General features: G+C 40.7%; 1 protein-coding gene across 1 annotated transcript; it reads right to left on the reverse strand.

Annotated features, from left to right (window-relative positions):
• Nucleotides 1–593: 593 nt before the first annotated feature.
• LOC131136718 (procollagen galactosyltransferase 1-like) lies at nt 594–21,340 on the reverse strand. The gene is made up of 12 exons (XM_058083909.1): nt 20,884–21,340; nt 14,748–14,858; nt 14,552–14,669; nt 12,543–12,677; nt 10,864–11,068; nt 10,665–10,784; nt 9,454–9,530; nt 9,260–9,366; nt 7,243–7,375; nt 6,162–6,289; nt 2,693–2,899; nt 594–2,561 (listed from the first exon to the last, which is right to left on the reverse strand). The coding sequence occupies exons 1-12, from the start codon at nt 21,099–21,101 to the stop codon at nt 2,291–2,293; spliced, it is 1,830 nt and encodes a 609-aa protein (XP_057939892.1). The 5' UTR covers nt 21,102–21,340; the 3' UTR covers nt 594–2,290.

The following is a 21,340-nucleotide window of genomic DNA, read 5'->3' on the forward strand; positions in this document are numbered from 1 at the left end:
GCCAACGGAAAAGCAACTATTGATCTGTGGAGGCTTTTGCAGAAAAATACCTGGGTTAATCTTAGAGAAAGGGGGAGGTAAATATAGAGGTGAAGAGAGAGAGAGAGAGAGAGAGAGATCTAATAGGATTAGTCTGACTCACACTGTCGTCTGCAGGTACACACATACACATAAAATGCACATTGTGGACGCAAATGTCCCCAAGCTATACTATACTATACGGCCATGTTGCTCACTAACAACCTGAAATATCCTCAACGTGAGCGCCATTACAGTCATACATCTCAAGAGTGGCCCCCATTGGAAGTAATAGAAGCCGGACTGCAACATGCAGTCACAATCATGTACTACTAACAGCCATGCACCAGCAGGCTCTAATTAAGAAATGCCGCTACTGCACAAATGACATTATTAAAACCACAAGGACACCATTATTTCTCTATAAAATGTTTTATTATTACTCTAAAACTGATCAATTTGTAAACAAAGAATTGATAAGCCGAACTAAATGCACAGGTGAGCTTCAATAAAAGCAATAGTGAGAAAAAACTATAGTACAGTAAACCTCGGATATATCGGATTCAATTGTTCCCACTGGTTTTGTCCGATATAAGCGAAATCCGTTATATGCGTATACCGGAAAATGTCCGTTTTACGCATATATCGGATTTATATCCGGTATATATGCGTAAATCGGATTTTATCCGTTATAAAAAGGCACTTCCTTGACTATGTTTCCAATGTACCTGGACGCGCAGGCAACGCTGCAAACGCTGCAAATGACGTCGTATAGCGGCCTGTCACGATTCGGCGAATCGGAGCGCCACGATGCGGCCATCCGATATATGCGAGGGAAATTTAATGGAAATGCATTGGAACGGGACTGGAGATTTTGTCCGAAATAGGCGAAATCCGTTATAAAAAATCCGATATATGCAATGAATTTTTATTGGAAATGCATTACAGAAAAATCGGTTCTTTTTTATCTGTCCGTTGTGAGCGAATTTCCGATATATCCGAGTCCGATATATCCGAGGTTTACTGTAGTTGTGTTGTTAGAATTGCGTATAAGAAAACGACACACATAGGATAGGCTCCAGCACCCCCGCGACCCTCGTGAGGAAAAAAGCGGTAGAAAATGAATGAATGAATGAAAGGCTAATGGCGACTCCAAATTGTACCATAGGTATGAATGTGAGTGTGAATGGTTGTTTGTCTATATGTGCCCTGTGATTGGCTGGCGACCAGTCCAGGGACTGCACAAATGACATTATTAAAACCACAAGGACACCATTATTTCTCTATAAAATGTTTTATTATTTCTCTAAAACTGATCAATTTGTAAACAAAGAATTAATAAGCCAAACTAAATGCATCACAACCTGCAGGTTGGGCTTCAATAAAAGCAATGGTGAGAAAAAATTAAAGTACATATAGTAGTTGTGTTGTTAGAATTGAGTATAAGAAAACGACACACATACATTCATGAGTGGAAAAATGTTGTATCATGTTAAAAAAAAAAGTATAATAAATAACACACTGTTAAGAAGAAAAAAAAAATGGCTCCCAAACAAGGCTGTCAAAAAAGTACCAAGCGTCAATGAATCAATGTTTTGTTTTTTTTCCCGGGAAACAACTAATTCTACACTTTTTTTTAATGAATTTGAGTCCTCAACTAAAACCAAATTAAAAGATGTTATCTCGGACTTTTTTTTTAAAGGAAATTTTACAATATCAAATTAATATTTGTATTTATTTGAAAGGTTAATTGGCGACTCCAAATTGTCCATAGGTATGAATGTGAGTGTGAATGGTTGTTTGTCTATATGTGCCCTGTGATTGGCTGGCAACCAGTCCAGGGTGTACCCTGCCTCCTGCTCAAAGACAGCTGGGATAGGCTCCAGCACCCCCGCGACCCTCGTGAGGAAAAGCGGTAGAAAATGAATGAATGAATGAATGAATGAATGAATGAAAAGTTAATGGGATTAGTCAGCGATTAATCGTTTCAGTCTCGTCACATATGGACCAAGGGGGGGCGTCAGGGGGCAATAAATAAAACAAAAGCTGCTAAGTGACTCTTCAAGAGTTAATTTGCCTTTATATCCAACCTCCTCCTTTAAGAGAAAGATCAAATGGTGGCGAGAGACACATGTTCAATTCTCACTTGACCTGTGTCCGTCCACTAAGCCTCCCTTATATCTCTTCTTCATTCCTTCCACTATCACAGCTTTGTTCTACTGTACAGTACGTCAACCTTCTCAGTGTGTACGCGAAGTTCCCTCTGAAGGCCTCAGAGCTCATCCCGAGCACTCCAGTTCTCCAGATCAGACTGGAGCACATCAGAGTTCTGGGCCTCAAGACTCAGCTCCACTTGCTCCTGTGTTTTCCTGGACTTGGCTCGATCCCAGTCGGTCTTGGTTGTGTCGTTGTTCCATACTACAGAAGTCTCTGTATCACTTATATAGCCCGCATCCCCGGTGTAATGAGTGGGATACACAAGAAGCGGCTCCGCGGAGAATGCCCGAAGATTCCGATCTTCAAAGTGGTCCATGTAGTCTAAGCTAAAGGGGTGAGAGGATTCATATACAATATAAAAAAATGATTACAGCAATGATAGAGATTAAAGAAATATCACATGATTTGAACTTCATTGAAGAGAAAAAAAAACATAAGCAAAGAGAGGAGGACTCACACAGGATGTTTGTCATACATGACAGGAAGGAACTCATCGACAGGAAGCATCCTTTTCAGAGGCTCAGCCCTGAGGAGTTTCTTGGCTCCTTGCAAGGACAGCAGGTAGCCTAAAGTCCAGTAGGAATAGTCCGCCTCCACCAGATTGTGAATGTTGGGTACTGACTTCTCCGGATGATCCACCTGCATCCGTTTCCGTCCGATGTAACTGCATAAGGGAGATAATGAGCGGCCAAGGTTAAATACTGTCAATAAAATGCACCTATTGTATGTTTGTTGTCCATAAAATACATGCCTACCCATACCGTAACCCAGTGTTTTTCAACCTTTTTTGAGCCACGGCACGTTTTTTTTACATTGGAAAAATCTTGTGGCACACCTCTAACCAAAAATGTTCCAAAATGTCACCACGACCTCACACGTGCATCAATAAGTCTATGGGAGGAACAAGGTAGGTGTTGCCACACGGACCAATATTACATTGCTCTGCCAGTCTTTACACCACAGACACTCCACAGTAGCCATGTTTTTACATGACCACTTTTTCTCTTTCCCAATGACCTTTCGGGAATCAATGGTATCCATAGAAAGGAATATTCCAATCTCTTGTCTACATGCGCCATGAAAATCAACCAGAATAGTCAATAGGGCATGCCCAGTAAAACGTAAACATCAACATCACGTGATACCGGCTTCCCCAAGTTTTTCTTTCACTTGTTGGAATAACTCCATATTGCCAGTTTTTCGTCTGTCCAGTCTTGAAATTTAGTTTGAATCAAAAACAAACTTTGCTTAGTCCAGTGCCAATTGCTGGCCTCCATTTTTAAAAGTGAAGAACGTCTGGATCTGCGTGTTACGTCATATCTGAGCATGCGCTGAAAGAACGCACCCGGGATCAATTTAAACAGGAAAAGATCAAATTCAATCTTGCTAATATTTTATAATTAAACTCAGGACATGTTTTATATAGACATATATTTTCTTTTTTAATAAAACTGCACTTGTGAATGGCGTATAGAAGGGTTTAGATTCTGTTACACAGATGGCGGTAATGCATACGAAAGCTGCTTGCCAACCGCCAATAAACAACAGAAGAAGAAAAACACCAGGAAGAAGAAGGCACCCTGACAACTTTCCGTTTGAGTGGGTACAAGATACCTCAATCGGATTGGTTAAAGGAATATTCCATCCCTGTTCAATTCTTTCCGTTTGAGCAAATAAACCAAATGCAATTGGAATATTTGGGTCCATGTATACTATTGACATAATGGCTATTGACATCATATTTGCAAATGATGATTAATAAATGTTAATTATAAAAAGTGATATTGGATAATTCCTCACGGCACACCTGACGGTTTCTCAAGGTACACTAGTGTGCCGCGGCACAGTGGTTGAAAATCACTGCCGTAACCCACTGCCACTGTGACTCCATCCACAACACGAGTTTATTTTATTGCATTGATGGCATTTTGTATGCACAAAGACACTCACCCCAAATCTCCCCCACTGAGCATGTTTGGGATGCTCTGGATCAGTGTATACGGTATTTGAGGCAGATGGTGTTCACACCAGATACTGACTGGTTTTTGGACCTCATCGGACCATCACCAATACAGTAAAAGTGCACCTTGTGGAGTGGACTTTTATTGTGACCAACCTACTACATACTGTCTCATCAGAATCTTGCACGGCGGTCGAGTGGTTAGCACGCAGACCTCACAGCTAGGAGACCAGGGTTCAATTCCACCCTCGGCCATCTCCGTGTGGAGTTTGCATGTTCTCCCCGTGCATGCATGCGTGGGTTTTCTCCGGGTATTCCGGTTTCCTCCCACATTCCAAAAACATGCTAGGTTAATTGGCGACTCCAAATTGTCCATAGGTATGAATGTGAGTGTGAATGGTTGTTTGTCTATATGTGCCCTGTGATTGGCTGGCGACCAGTCCAGGGTGTACCCCGCCTCTCGCCCAAAGAAAGCTGGGACAGGCTCCAGCACCCCTGCGACCCTCGTGAGGAAAAGCGGCAGAGAATGAATGAATGAATGAATGCTTACTAATACAGACGTAGACTGATTTGTGAACAATATTTCAGAGCGTTAGGGCTTAATTTTTTTTTATGTTTCACTTCACCTCTTGAAAAATGGGAGAAAAAAAAACAAAAGTGTACTGTGAGGTACAAGGCCAATGGTATATTTATAGGTTATAGGCATGATACTGGGCCTGATACCAGACAAACCATGTGATGATCTGATTATTCATTCATTTTCTACCGCTTTTTCCTCACAAGGGTCGCGGTAGTGCTGGAGCCTATCCCAGCTGTCTTCGGGCGAGAGGCGGGGTACACCCTGGACTGGTGGCCAGCCAACCAATCACAGGGCACATATAGACAAACAACCATTCACACTCACATTCATACCTATGGACAATTTGGAGTCGCCAATTAACCTAGCATGTTTTTGGAATGTGGGAGGAAACCGGAGTACCCGGAGAAAACCCACGCATGCACGGGGAGAACATGCAAACTCCACACAGAGATGGCCGAGGGTGGAATTGAACCCTGGTCTCCTAGCTGTGAGGTCTGCGCGCTAACCACTAGACCGCCGTGCCGTCCTTGATCTTATTATCACGTACTATTTAATCAAAAGACCATTTCGACCATGTTCGCCTTCATGGAAGTTCAGCTTTCGTTTTTTTCCATCATGTAACGTGCCAGAGAGTTGAATTTTGATGTGAGAGAATCAGGCTCGTATTCATCCCCATTTTCTTTTCTGATTGATAAAATAAACATAGACACGTATTTGTCTAACTCAGGCGGGGGAATACTTTCTACCAGTCTTTGTTCGTTCTTGCAGTTGATGAGCCGTTCAGAAAAAAGCTCGAGTTCGCCCTTGGTTTTCCGACTTGTATTTGCATTTTTAGTTTTTTCCATCATTTCAAGAGTGTCCTCCTCATTAATGGTGATAAAACGTTCCATTTTCTAATATTCTGTTTGCTATTTTCCCTATTTGTCTTTCGCCGGGAATGTCAACCGCTGACATGTTGACAGAGCACAGACGGCAGCAAAACAAACGCTTGTGCGCTGTTCTCTGATTGGTTGTTTCACGAGCATGATACCGAGTAGACAGCTACGGGGGCTGATACTGGACATGGTTAAACTCTATATTTTATCAGTATCACTGCCCTGGGCTTTGACACAGTATCATTTCGGCCTTTTCCCGTATCATTCATGGGCGGTTTCTAGGGTACAGGGACAATTAATACTGTAGTATGTGATAAACTAAAATACTACAAACTCATTCTTCCTATGTTGTCATTACGGCTGCGAATGTGAAAATGTTGGGAGCTCAGTGAGGTCTGGTCTATGGTGTCGAGGAAAGTGTGGGTGACAGATGGAAGGATTTCTTTGTATAAAGATGAAAATAATCCTTTTCTATTTTCAACACAGTGTTTTTTCCACTGCATTGACTCACATGAGATCCCAGTCCAGCTTGTGTGCCGTCACTTCCTGGAGCAATGTCTGGAGACGGCGTTTGAAAAACACCTCAAAGCGCAGATCGTCTTCAATGACCAAGGATGTGTGCAGACCACGATCCACTATCTACACACACACACACACACACAGATATAGTCACTGTATATGTAACAGAAGCAAGCAATGTTTCCATAATAGAAACATTCTCAAAGTTTCCAATAGCTTTTTCCAAGGTAAATTTTCAAGCATTTTCAGGACAAATATTCCAACATTCTTCAAGACTCTTACAGTTGTGGTGCATTATAAATTTATATGAATAACAAACATACTCTGTATGAATTATTTATCACATTCAAAGAAATGCTCCAGCAATTATCCTTATTGAGTTTAACAGTGCCAGCTACTGATTGAAGACAAAGTACAGTAAACCTCAGATATATCGGACTCGGATATATCGGAAATTCGCTCACAACGGACAGATAAAAAAGAACCGATTTTTCTGTAATGCATTTCCAATAAAAATTCATTGCATATATCGGATTTTTTATAACGGATTTCGCCTATTTCGGACAAAATCTCCAGTCCCGTTCCAATGCATTTCCATTAAATTTCCCTCGCATATATCGGATGGCCGCATCGTGGCGCTCCGATTCGCCGAATCGTGACAGGCCGCTATACGACGTCATTTGCAGCGTTTGCAGCGTTGCCTGCGCGTCCAGGTACATTGGAAACATAGTCAAGGAAGTGCCTTTTTATAACGGGTAAAATCCAATTTACGCATATACCGGATATAAATCCGATATATGCGTAAAACGGACATTTTCCGGTATACGCATATAACGGATTTCGCTTATCTCGGACAAAACCAGTGGGAACAATTGAATCCGATATATCCGAGGTTTACTGTATTTACAATTTCAAACACAGAATAGCTTAACATTTAAATCCAAGCTTTATCTTGGTCATGTCATTGTGGAAACCTTGTATTAACTTCTTGAACAAAATGAGTACATTCTTCCCATGTGACAATTCAGTGTGCTGTACTGAACTTTAGGAATTCACATGACAAAACCTCTCACCTCTTTCCAGATGTTGTAATGAGAGAGGAAACAACCCAGTTCACCCTTGGTGAGAGGTCGACCGTGGTAGGGGTCTTTGTACCCAGGCAGCATACTAATCCCCATTGACGCTATGTCACTATTATTCAGAGCCCTGATTGACAGACAAAAGGATAGACAAGGAGATTAAACAGAGAAATAATACATCGTATAGATAAGATTGTCTCTTGTATGGCATCATTTTCTAATGTGATTCTAATATTTTCTATATTATTTACCTACACAAATTGGAATTGGTCGGATACTGGATGAATTTATCAGATGGAATATAAGAAAGTTCAATCCAAACTATGACATGAATGCTTAATATTGCACAAGATGCTGTAAACAGAGAAGCAGTGTAGCTGAAGAATGAAACATGTTCATCTTTCTGAAAAATGATCTGCCCCTCATGTTGAAATGACTGAAGTTGCTAAGGTTGAATAATTTAAGTTATTGTCTACATTGCAACTCACCTTTTTTGCTGTCTTTGTCTGGAGACCAATCAAAATGCTATTAAAAACGATGTGCATTTAAAGGTTAAATAAAAAAAAAAGCAGCATGGCATACCTTGCATTATTCATTCATTCATTCATTTTCTACCGCTTTTTCCTCACGAGGGTCGCGGGGGTGCTGGAGCCTATCCCAGCTGTCTTCAGGCGAGAGGCGGGGTACACCCTGGACTGGTCGCCAGCCAATGTTGTGGGCAATTTAATTTCTTCCTTCGGAGGAGCTGAATGTTGAATCTGTTGTGCAATTTTAACATGGTGGTTTTTATGGCGGTCACGGTATCTGCATTGAAAAGGTGCCGTCTGTCATGGTTAGGTCATGCAATGGGGGCGCTATAGCGTTCGAGCGTACTACATCACACCTTCTTCCTGCTCAGCCATGACTTCCTGCTCATTTTTGATCACGTTATTGAGATGGTGTGTGTGTGTGTGTGTAGGTGCACATAATGGGCATGTGCATGTGCATGAGTTATAAGTGAGTGACAGCCATGAACGCCATGCCCTTTTTTGGGCCGAAAGACAAATATAATTGAGTTTAAGTTGGAATTCTGAAGAATATGGGCTTTTTTTTTTGGATAATCTGTTCTCTGTAATCACTATTGGCCACTAGTCGGTGGTGGTGTCTCATAGTTTTTGGGTGAAATAAGTGTAATTTAGACCCCGCCTCTCGCCCGAAGACAGCTGGGATAGGCTCCAGCACCCCCGCGATCCTTGTGAGGAAAAAGCGGTAGAAAATGAATGAATGAAAGTGTAATTTAGAGACAAGTGTATTACTGTACGGTCGAGAGGCTCACAGCTAGGAGACCAGGGTTCAATTCCACCCTCGGCCATCTCTGTGTGGAGTTTGCATGTTCTCCCCGTGCATGCGTGGGTTTTCTCCGGGTACTCCAGTTTTCTCCCACGTTCCAAAAACATGACTCCAAATTGTCCATAGGCACGAATGTGAGTGTGAATGGTTGTTTGTCTATATGTGCCCTGTGATTGGCTGGCGAGCCCGCCTCTCGCCCAAAGACAGCTGGGATAGGAAAAAGCGGTAAAAATGAATGAATGAATGTATTACAGTAAGAAGAAGGAATGAAGGTAAACATACAACATTGCTGTATCGGACATGAAAAATTGATATGGGTCCATTCCTATAGTTCTGTGTCGTTCTCCACTACTGTAAACACATTAATAAATCAATTTGCAAATAATATCCCTCTAGTAATGTCATTTAGAACTAATCATTATTATCCTTGCAACGGTAGAAGGCAGAAATGCCCCCAATACACAGTCAGTCCAGTCAGGACTTGTAGCGCCCGCTATTTGAAATTCATGTAATAATAATTTAATCAGCAAACCATGGCTGAACCTGCTGTTCCTGCATTAAACTAATTACCGAATGGAGAATACGTGCCACTTTTTAATATTGGGGTTGGATGTGTAGCCTTGTCAACAATACAGCATGCTTGTAAGATGTCAGATTGAGGCGACAGTGAAGCGACACTTACTTGCCATCCACAGCGGCAATAACCTTACAGCTGAGCTCCATCTCGTGTAACGTTCTTAGCATGCGCTCGCGCCGGTCGGATCTCCGCACCAGATTTATCATGAAGATCTGCGTGCACACAAATGTGCTGAGGCTGTTGTCTTAGCGTCTGCTGGTGTGTGTATGTATGTATTTGACAGAGAGAAAGGATGATACCTCATCAAAGCCCATCTTGTTTGGCTGCTTGGGAGGAAGAGACAGGAAGCTGGAATACTCCAGTGGAGGATTTTTCACTTTCAGACACAATAGTAGAGAGTTACAAAGAGAATTTGTAATGAATCAGTCTCCCAAATAGCAGCCCAGGGCTCCGAGCGCCTTGCCAGAGATATTCAGCAAAACAAAAGTGTGTTTTTTTTAATTATTCCCAGCCTGTTCATATTGCCTCCCCTATGGATGATTACATATCCTATGGCAGGGGTCTCAAACTCAATTTACTTGGGGGCCACTGGAGCTAGGGTCTGGGTGAGACTGGGCCACATCAGGTTTTCCAAAAACAACAAAAAAACCCCACATTTATTAAAAACAGAAAATATATACAAACTTTTTCAGTGCTTTGGTTCCGATTTTCTACAATAAAAGCTCTGATAAAACATTCCACTGTTCTCAAATATCTTAATTTTTACTTTTCTGCACAAAATAAGATGAAAAAAAACTAATCAAGAATAAAAAAAAACAATCGATCAGTAATAAATAAATATATCATAATAAATAAATAAATAAATCAAAATTTAACAAACCACATATAGTTGGTGGGTAGACAAATTATTTTTTTTCAGATTAAAATGAACAAAGCACTATTAGAGCCCTGTAGACATGACAAAACACGACTATAGTCACATTTATACTCTTTTTATTTACAACATATTGCGCAACTGCAGGGTCTTGAGACACATGCTAACTCGCAAACTAGAGAGCTAGCGACCTAAACGGTAGCCTTCAAGTTATTTCCTTTAAACTTAAATAGCCAAAAACTTACCACTTCCACACGGATAGGGAGGATAACTATTAACAGTTATTTAACCTTTAAAATGAACATTAATCAAACGTAATATTTTTTTCTGGGTACATGATACCATACAGCATCCTTTCATATCAAGGCGGGGGCCTCAAACTCGTGTCCTGCGGGCCACATTTGGCCCGCGGGCCGCGTGTTTGAGACCGATGTCCTATGGTGTGTAGAATATGATTGAATGCTTCTATACAATCCCTGTGAATTATTGTGCGAATTGCTGGATGTGAACTCCATTGCTGCATATGTCCAATTTCTGTTTTACGATTATGCATTCTATAATTGTCTATCATAAAATGTACTGCAGCACAATATGTTACCTTTTCAAAAAAATCTTATGCTACATAATGTAACTCACCCATGATCTCAAGCTGAGTGTGCAAGAAGCTCTCCGCCTCATCCAGCAAAGTAGCATGGGAACGCATCGGCACAGGAAAATATCCATAGGTTTCTTTGTTGCACACATACATCTGGACGTCTGAGCATGATAAAAAATATGACATATAACGCAGCATTCCAATTGTAACACACGTAGTATCACATTTCCTTCATCTTACCCGCCATGCGAGCAGAGTAGGCAAAAACAATGACATCATCGAGGGACCAGCTGTACTCCGGGTGTGGCGGGTAAAAAGCCAGCTGACGAGAGGATTCCTTCCGTAGGTCCACCAGGTATGTCGAGTGAACCATGGGTACAGCAAAGCAACCCCGACGCTCCTGCTTTCTGATGGGTATGTAGGCTGGTGTTCGCTTGTAGTATCCCTGCCAGGACGGGACGGTTGCACTCAATGTATTACTCACGAATGAAATATGAATTATTACGTTAGGAAATGCTGAGACAGATATACGATATGAAGGAACTTCAAGTTCCAATTTTATTTGTTGTAGGTGGGGGCTTGTTACAATTTCCTTTGCTGAACATCTGCTTTAGAACTATTAAGGAGTTGCCTCCGTTAGGAATTTGGGCTCATGTCCAATGTCTAGCATTTCTCTTTATACAAGACCTTTATTATTTTTTATTTTGCGTGCAAGTCTCACATAAATCTCAAAAACACTGGCAGGAAATTTAGGTAGTAATTTAAAAGGATTGCATGCAATATATGATACACTCAAATAAAAGAATGCCTTTACAAACATCATCTGAGCTTTCATTATCTCTGAATAGAGAACTGCAAAGAGTACTACTTTTTGTACAAACATTTTTGAAGAGATTATAATGTTTTTTCAATAAACAGAAAAAAAATTGTGTTTCCCACAAGGCTGTAACACAAATAAGTGGCGTCTGATTGTCTAATTTGCATAAATGGCCATGATGCATGTCATTTTTATGGATGCTGTGTGAGAGGCATAAAAGGAGCAAAAAAAAAACATGAAAAAGCAAAACAAGACGGTTTAGAAGTACAAATTAACTTTTCTTCTGTCACTTTTTTCGTGATTATTTTCTTTTTCATGTCACAAGCAAGACGCACACGCTTGTGAGCGCTTTTAGATGAGAGTGGGCACAGAATGATCCACTTCTCATTGAAAAAAAGAGCGATACGAATGTTCATTTTTAAGTCTCCAAAAGACCAGAAAATTAGTTGCTAGTTGCTTTTTTTTTTGGAAAATTAATCTGTGTGTGAGTGTCTGAATAGTGATTAAATACAGCAAAAAATGAAATTAAATTGGCAACACTTATCTCTCCTGCTATGTCTTCTTATTCTCTGACAGATCAGGTGCGTATGAGGTGTGTTGGAACGACAAGCTACATTCACAGACTACAGTCAATCCTCGTTTATCACGGTTAATTGTCTAAGTGAATATCCGAGTAGGATTCAATATTAATGAATGGAATATTTTCATAATTTCAGATCTTCTCAATACAGGTTTTACCATTATTAGACTGTATATAGTGTTGAGTAAGGGCTGACACTAATCTCTCCTGCAATGTCTTCTTATTCTCTGACATATCAGGTGCGTATGAGGTGTGTTGGAACGACAAGCTACATTCACAGACTACAGTCAATCCTCGTTTATCACGGTTAATTGTCTAAGTGGATATCCGAGTAGGATTCAATATTAATGAATGGAATATTTTCATAATTTCAGATCTTCTAAATACAGGTTTAACATGATTAGACTGTATATAGTGTTGAGTAAGGGCTAACAGGTAGCGCCAAAGCTACTTAAAATATCTATTCATGTATCAAGGTATGTATAGACTCAACCCCCCCCCCCCCCCCCCCCATGACAATACCTGTGAAGTCATTCCGCACCAGAAGTTGGAGTAGGCAGCTCTGGATTCCAACATTGGAGCAACAATGGTCTTGTTTTCCCTCATCAGTTTCCACAAGACATCTTGGTTGGTGAGCAGGTTGTCACAGTCTGCCACCTGCAGACAAACAAAAGGGCATAATAATGCAAGTGAACATGCCGCTTCCGTCAAAAGAACATTAACAGTTCTGCTCTTGGAGTTTCTGTTTGCTCTTATACGACACGTGAACTGCCTGCAAACGTGTCTGGCTGGCAACCATGTCAAATATTCGAGGAGCACTCCTGGAAAATGTATTTCAACTCAGGTCACCATAGCAACAAGATGTAAGCTTTATCATCTTGCTGCCAAACATTTCTGTTTACTTGACATCCAAATGTCAAAGTGTTTAAATAAAATGGGTCTCAAGGTACATGTTTCACTGGGACAAACTGTGGAACTCTCACCATTCCAATGTGTTTTACAATTAATCACAAAGGGTGTCCAAGCTGCAAAACAAACTAAAGATGGTGTGGGAGGTCGGGCTGGATGATATGGATCAATTATCACATACTACAGTATTAATTGTCCCTGTACCCTAGAAACCGCCCATGAATGATACGGGAAAAGGCCGAAATGATACTGTGTCAAAGCCCAGGGCAGTGATACTGATAAAATATAGAGTTTAACCATGTCCAGTATCAGCCCCCGTAGCTGTCCACTCAGAGCGCGCTGCTCTGGTATCGTGCCCGTGAAACAACCAATCAGAGAAAAGCGCACGAGTGCTTAGTGCCTAGTGCTTCTCCAGTCACCAAAAAAAACCCCAAACTTGATTAATGGAACTTTAATTGTCAGACATTGATAAGATAAGACTGTTGATAAAATATTATTGTAGAAATATTTTTTGCAATTATTGCGTTTACACTGTTTAGATATAATACATGTAATAAACTGAACATTTTCTGGAAACAAAATGGTCTTTTGATTAAATACAGTAAACCTCGGATATATCGGATTCAATTGTTCCCACTGGTTTTGTCCGATATAAGCGAAATCCGTTATATGCGTATACCGGAAAATGTCCGTTTTACGCATATATATCGGATTTATATCCGGTATATGCGTAAATCGGATTTTATCCGTTATAAAAAGGCACTTCCTTGACTATGTTTCCAATGTACCTGGACGCGCAAGCAACGCTGCAAACGCTGCAAATGACGTCGTATAGCGGCCTGTCACGATTCGGCGAATCGGAGCGTCACGATGCGGCCATCCGATATATACGAGGGAAATTTAATGGAAATGCATTGGAACGGGACTGGAGATTTTGTCCGAAATAGGCGAAATCCGTTATAAAAAATCCGATATATGCAATGAATTTTTATTGGAAATGCATTACAGAAAAATTGGTTCTTTTTTATCTGTCCGTTGTGAGCGAATTTCCGATATATCCGAGTCCGATATATCCGAGGTTTACTGTAGTACGTGATAATAAACTCATGATTAAATAGTATGTGATAATAAGATCATCACATGGTTTGTCTGGTATCAGGCCCAGTATCATGCCCCCAAGTGTCAGTATCAGCCCTCGACCTTCAGTCAAACCTACCAGACAAACCGTGTGATAACCTATAAAACACATATCCCGATATATTTAAGCTGAATATCATTTTCTATGCCGCTTACCCTCACTACTGTCTTTGGGCGTGAGGTAGCGTACACATTGTCACATTCATAACAATAACAGAAGTGTAAAGAAACAAAATATGAAGGAGTTCCTGGTTTCAGTGGAAACTCAAAAATACTTTTTAAAGCAGTATTTTTTTTTAATGTAAACATTTTAGAAGACACTTTGTGCCAGAAACTCCAACCTGTCAACTTCATTATGCTGACTTCCTTGTACGTAGAATAATTTCAATGGACTACAGTAGTGCATATTTTGTAATACATCATCAGCAGATTCTGAATATATACTTAATATACATTTATTATGATGTGACTGACTGACAACATACCAGGAGGTAGTCGGCCCAGATCTCACGAGCTGTGTCCAAAGCCCCCTGACGAAGCTTCATCACATGTTCATATCGAAGATTATTCCAGTGTTTGGGTCCCACCTCGTCCACGAAGGCGCTTAGACAACACCAGATAGACGCTCTTATTAGAAACCCAAACAGTGTCTGCTTCTCACAAGCATACAGACTAAATTACCTGGATCCATCATCAGGTCTCCACTCCACATAGTGATAGTCATTCTGAACTTTGATGAGCCAATCTCGAAGGACGGCAGTGGTGTTATCTATGTTGTGATCTGTCGCCACCCTGTGGGAAGATAAGGTGCATAGGTACTTGGACTGGAGACATTAATTAAGGACGTATACTGAATAATTAAATACATTGGAAGAGCAGTAGCGCTGACACTTTATTAAAATGTCTTCCTATGAAATAAGGTCTTCATAAAAGAAGTTTCTAGTGTGATATCGTTTGGCAGCGCTCGTTCAACGATCGAATCTGAAGCAGCTTATCAATCAATGTGTGTAAAATAATTGCCTCATTTGTCTAGCACTCAATTGTTTTCTGTCCTGCAGGTTTGGACATAAAATAACCCTCAAAATGTTCAACATTTCAAAAGACCAACTGTACAGTTTTCATTTACGATTATGTTTAGGATTTTCATATTTGAACAACTTGCGAATCATTGTCCTTTTGATTAGGGGTGGCTAATAATATCGGGTCACTGATAATATCAGCACGATATCAGAATAAAAATGTGATAATCGGTAGACATCAGATTTTTTCCTGAAAATGAAAACTACAGTAAACCTCGGATATATCGGATTCAATTGTTCCCACTGGTTTTGTCCGATATAAGCGAAATCCGTTATATGCATATACCGGAAAATGTCCGTTTTACGCATATATCGGATTTATATCCGGTATATGCGTAAATCGGATTTTATCCGTTATAAATAGGCACTTCCTTGACTATGTTTCCAATGTACCTGGACGCGCAGGCAACGCTGCAAACGCTGCAAATGACGTCGTATAGCGGCCTGTCACGATTCGGCGAATCGGAGCGCCACGATGCGGCCATCCGATATATGCGAGGGAAATTTAATGGAAATGCATTGGAACGGGACTGGAGATTTTGTCCGAAATAAGCGAAATCCGTTATAAAAAATCCGATATATGCAATGAATTTTTATTGGAAATGCATTACAGAAAAATTGGTTCTTTTTTTTCTGTCCGTTGTGAGCGAATTTCCGATATATCCGAGTCCGATATATCCGAGGTTTACTGTATTTATTAAATGCTATGTTCATATTGGCTCAGAATACAAAACCAACACACTGCTGCAGCGGTGGAGCTACAGTACGTGGTGGCCAGGGGTGGCCGTGACCACCCCGACTGTTTATTATTAGACCGGCCTTGTTTCTTTAGATTTCTTGTTAATTTTAATGGCTGGTAAAACTAAAAGTGTGTTACCTGAAGAATATAATGAACACGACAACATGGAACACATAAAATCACAGTTTATTTGCACTACAATGCCATAGCTATTGATGTAAGAACTTTTTGGTTATTATCAAGAAAACTATGGATTAAACTCTTGCAAGCTAGTGAACAAATAACTGGGCTGGTCTCATTACTTTTCCATGACTGTATGTAATGTGGTAACCTTGGCCACCACATTGACACATTCCTGACTCTGCCATTGCTGCTACACTAAGAATGCAAGGCCGACATGAAAATAATGAAATTTGATTTTCTTCCCTGGATTTTTTGATAATCAAAAAAATGGTTACCCTTTTGACTTTTTAAACAAAAGTCAAGAGTCCAAGCCTAATGGCAAGTACAGTAAACCTCGGATATATCGGACTCGGATATATCGGAAATTCGCTCACAACGGACAGATAAAAAAGAACTGATTTTTCTGTAATGCATTTCCAATAAAAATTCATCGCATATATCGGATTTTTTATAACGGATTTCGCCTATTTCGGACAAAATCTCCAGTCCCGTTCCAATGCATTTCCATTAAATTTCCCTGGCATATATCGGATGGCCGCATCGTTATGCTAATGTTGTTGATGTCACTGGCTATTGTCTTTCTCCTGGCTCCAGATTTAGGACAAATATAAAAGTGAGTGACGTCAATAATACTAGCACAGCAGTGAATGAGATCTTAACCTCACTATTGGAAATAACGTAGGCCTGACGGGCGTAACAGGGCTTAGCTTAATTAACAATTTGTTATGCTCAGAGTCCAATAAAGTTAAATTCTCATTACCTTACGTCTCTTTTCATTGCCCAGTCCAGGTACATTGGAAACATAGTCAAGGAAGTGCCTTTTTATAACGGATAAAATCCGATTTATGCATATACCGGATATAAATCCGATATATGCGTAAAACGGACATTTTCCGGTATACGCATATAACGGATTTCACTTATATCGGACAAAACCAGTGGGAACAATTGAATCCGATATATCCGAGGTTTACTGTAGTAGTAGTAGTAGTAGTAGTAGTTTGCAATAAACCATCAAAAGTAATTCCCTCAGTAAAACACCTCATTGTGCACCAAAAGCATTTTGCTGCATTCAAAACATGTACTTTTGACCAAACTCCAACAAAACATTACACCTCATTAAACGTAAACAACATATCCCACACACAATGTTGCTAAAAGTGATTGTGAGTTCTATTCAAGTGCATTTTTTTCTAAAAGAGACTGAGAGTCCACTTTATTTTGTTTGTTTGTTTTATGTTGTTTATTTAGTTAATTATGCTATTTCATTTATTCTATTATAAAACTCTTGACATTCCAATTACAATGTTGAATACTCTTTAGAAAGAATGTGGACATTATTGTAAAATTACAGCAAAATGTGTTATCGTCAATATTATTGATGGTAATTTTTGGTAACTTTTAAAAATGTACTGACATAGACACATAATGTACATATAAAATGAGTTTTTCAGCATCAGTGGCTTTGTGACTAGAGCACAGCTATGCAGCACCAATGCCGTGCTGTGGATAAAAGACAGCGATAAATAAGCTGTGGGGCAGATTTGTCTGCCGTCTGTGTTATCAAAACAAATCTTCCAGCACGATGGGGAGGGGCAAAGAGAGACACATGGAATGTGTACGTACCACAGAAAATTGATTTACTCCCAACTGTGTCATGCAGTCGTTGACGGCCGTCGTACTGCTGGCATTAGTTTGCCATCTGTGTGTGGTGTTCTCACACAGAAGTGCCGTCTCAACGCTTACATGTGACCGGCTCACAGCATCGGGATGTATTCATGTTCTCATACTGACTCTAATGTGTGCTTCCCTTTCCCTCAAAGTGGAAGCATCTGAGTAGTGGTTTATAAGATCAAGTACAGGACACTTTGAAGACATACACTATGTATACTTCATTCATTTTCTACCGCTTTTCCTCAGGAGGGTTGCGGGGGTGCTGGAGCCTATCCCAGCTGTCTTCGAGCAAGAGGCGGGGTACACCTTTGGACTGGACGCCAGCCAATCACAGGGCACATATAGACAAACGACCATTCACACTCACATTCATACCTATGGACAATTTGGATTGGCCAATTAACCTAGCATGTTTTTGGAATGTGGGAGGAAACCGGAGTACCCGGAGAAAACCCACAAATGCACGGGGAGAACATGCAAACTCCACACAGAGATGGCCGAGGGTGGAACTGAACCCTTGTCTCCTAGCTGTGAGGTCTGCGCGCTAACCACTCGACCACCGTGCTGCGTTTAATGAAACATGTGTACCTATTCATTCATTCATTTTCTACCACTTTTCCTCACGAGGGTCACGGGGGTGCTGGAGCCTATCCCAGCTGTCTTTGGGCGAGAGGCGGGGTACACCCTGGACTGGACGCCAGCCAATCACAGGGCACGTATAGACAAACAACCATTCACACTCACATTCATACCTATGGACAATTTGGAGTCGGCAATTAACCTAGCATGTTTTTTTAGCTAGCTGTGAGGTCTGCGCGCTAACCACTCGATCACTGTGCCGCGTTTAATGAACCATGTGTACCTCATTAACTTTAATTATGGAAAACAGTTAAAATTGCTGTTTTTATTCTAAACTCATATTGGTACTTGTATTGTTTCTTACCTATCTTTTCAGTGTTAAGTTGCTGTGTGATGACTTTATTTTTTTATATATTATATATATATATTTATATTTTATTATATCGCATTATTTCTAGAATGACACCGTGGGTCAGATTGTTACTTTGAGTAATGACCTCCTGCAATTTCCGATGGGTTGGCAAGCTCGTTGTGAGTTCCTTTATACCTCATGATTGGCTCCTGATAAAGAAAGAGCTTTATTTCCACGCTGACTCGCGGGCAGCACAGTATTTACACAATTAGTCATAGTTCTGAAGTAAAGACGATGTCATGAGATTAGAACGCAACCATATATTACCCACACCATAGGGTGCAAAAGTAGCGGCTTACACACTGTACATTTTTGTACTTGTGGTTTTCGCCCATTAGCGAGTGGTAAACTACCAACAGAACCAGGTGTAAACATCAGGAAAAGGCTGGGGTCGAAACACAGGTGAGAGTGTGAGATTTATGGGAGGTTACTCTCCATTTTGCAAGCCTGTACAACACACTCACACCATAACAGCGCACATGCATTTGTTTATGTGAGGCTGCTTGCCAGGTGCTTTATCTTTATCTGTCATGCTGATAGCTGCAGGTATAGACAGGTTGGCAGGGTCACTGAGTTTATATAAAAAAAAACTATAAGTAGTTCAATTGAGGATGCAGCTCTATCACAATACAGAGTTCCCATTCTGGGTGGAGTATAATTAGCCTGAAACTCTCCTTTCAAGCCAATGAAACAAAGCAGGTGTCTCAAACTCACGGCCCGCGGGCCAAATGCGGCCCGCGAGACGCTAGTTTGAGGCCCCCACCTTGATACCAAAGTTTAATGTTGAAATGACAGCTTAAAGCTGTGTGCACACCGGACACAATTAACATGATTTTTGCCCCCGCCCATACTGTTACCCTACCCTGTTACCCCGCCCTGTTTTGCTTTGGATTAGCAATGAAGCTAAAGGCTTATGACGCTGGGTCAAATGATTTGGAATAAAACGGAAAATACACGTCAAGATAAAGCATCTCATCAAACATGTTGTTAAAGTTACGACGCCGCTCCCAGATGGAACTGAGTACGATGCTAACTTGCTAATTGGGTAAAATTATTACGTTTCATTAATGTTCCTGTTAAAGGTTAAATAACTGTTAATACTGTACATTTGAATCTGAAAAAAATAATTTCTCTACCAACTCTATGTGTTTTTTTACGTTTTTCTTATTTGCTGTTTTATTATTATTTTACTTATTACTGATTGATTGATTTATTGTCTTTATTCTTAATTTGTTTATTTTTTTTTTTATCTTATTTTGTGTATAAAAAAATAAAAATTAAGATATTTGAGAACAGTGGAATGTTTATCAGATATTTTGGTGTGGAAAACCGGCACAAAAGTACTGAAAAAGTGTAGGGTATAGCAGAAGCAAAAGCATTGAAGATAGTTTTTTTATTGATTTTTTTTTCCAGTTTTTTTTGAAAACCTGATGCAGCCCGGCTTCACCAAGAACCTAGCTCCGGTAGCCCCCAGGTAAATTGAGTTTGAGACCCCCGATCTAAAGTAAAGTCTACTTATTTATTTTATTTATCTACTTGAAGGTATTGGTAAGGATGTGGCTAAGATGTCATATTAATACAAATGAAAAGGTGCCTTTAAGCTCTAAAAAACTAGGTCTATTCCCCTAGGATTAAAAAAAAGAGGCATTGAGTTAAAGAGAATTCTGCAAGGCTTGGGACTGGACGAAGTGAAAAACTTGACTATAAGCAGAGAAAAAACACTCTTATTAAGCTTTTGTGCCAAATAATGGCGTGTAAAAGAGTGATGCACTGTTTCCAGTGGAGTCTAAAGATGTGGCAGGAAAGAGGGGGTGGAAGGAGGAGCGATCGGGGGGAATAGCGAGGGGTAATGGGAGAAGATCCCAAACTGAATTGAACTTTTCATGGGCCCGACTAGACCAGCTCCCCCTACCCGAACCCCACTCTCTCTGGTCTAAACGCGTTAGACAACCCCGAATTTAATACATGCATTGACTAAATTTAAACAATTAAGCAGACACAAATCCAGGATAAATGTATAAAGAGGACGTTTACTACTATAATAGATGTTTTACACATGGTCTTGCATCGCACTTTAGGTTACTTTACTGTCACTTTTGAACATACATTATGTGTTAATATGTATCAATACGTGTTACAGATGACACTCACCATAAAGCTATACGGTCCTTGGGGTAGCGGAGACGTTCGATGGCTCCAAGAAACAGCGGCAAAGAGTGTGCGGAGTTGCGGCAGATGAGCGCGACAACGACCCGCGGAGCGAGCAGCGGAGACTCTGGGCTCCAGCGCTCCTCGGGGAAGTAACCCCGGCTCAGGCCCGAGAAGAGGACGAACAGCAGGGCAGGCAGCAGCGAGTTGACGCGGGGCATGGCAGGGGGAGACGCTTGATGGTGACGCGGCGGACAGACGAGGACACAGAGGATGGTAGGGCTACTCGACTCCCGCTGTTATGTTATGCCGATAATGGCGACATGGCGGAGGAGTTGGCTGAATTAAAGGGGAAGATTCCGGCGCATCAAAATTGCGTTCAGCCTTCCCAAGAATGTGCGGTTCTGATTTGTTTTTATATTGAAATTACAACTCGCAACAATTTCATTATTAGTTTGGT

Source organism: Doryrhamphus excisus, chromosome 1 (genome assembly GCF_030265055.1).
Source record: "Doryrhamphus excisus isolate RoL2022-K1 chromosome 1, RoL_Dexc_1.0, whole genome shotgun sequence".
Classification (NCBI taxonomy): Eukaryota; Metazoa; Chordata; class Actinopteri; order Syngnathiformes; family Syngnathidae; genus Doryrhamphus; species Doryrhamphus excisus.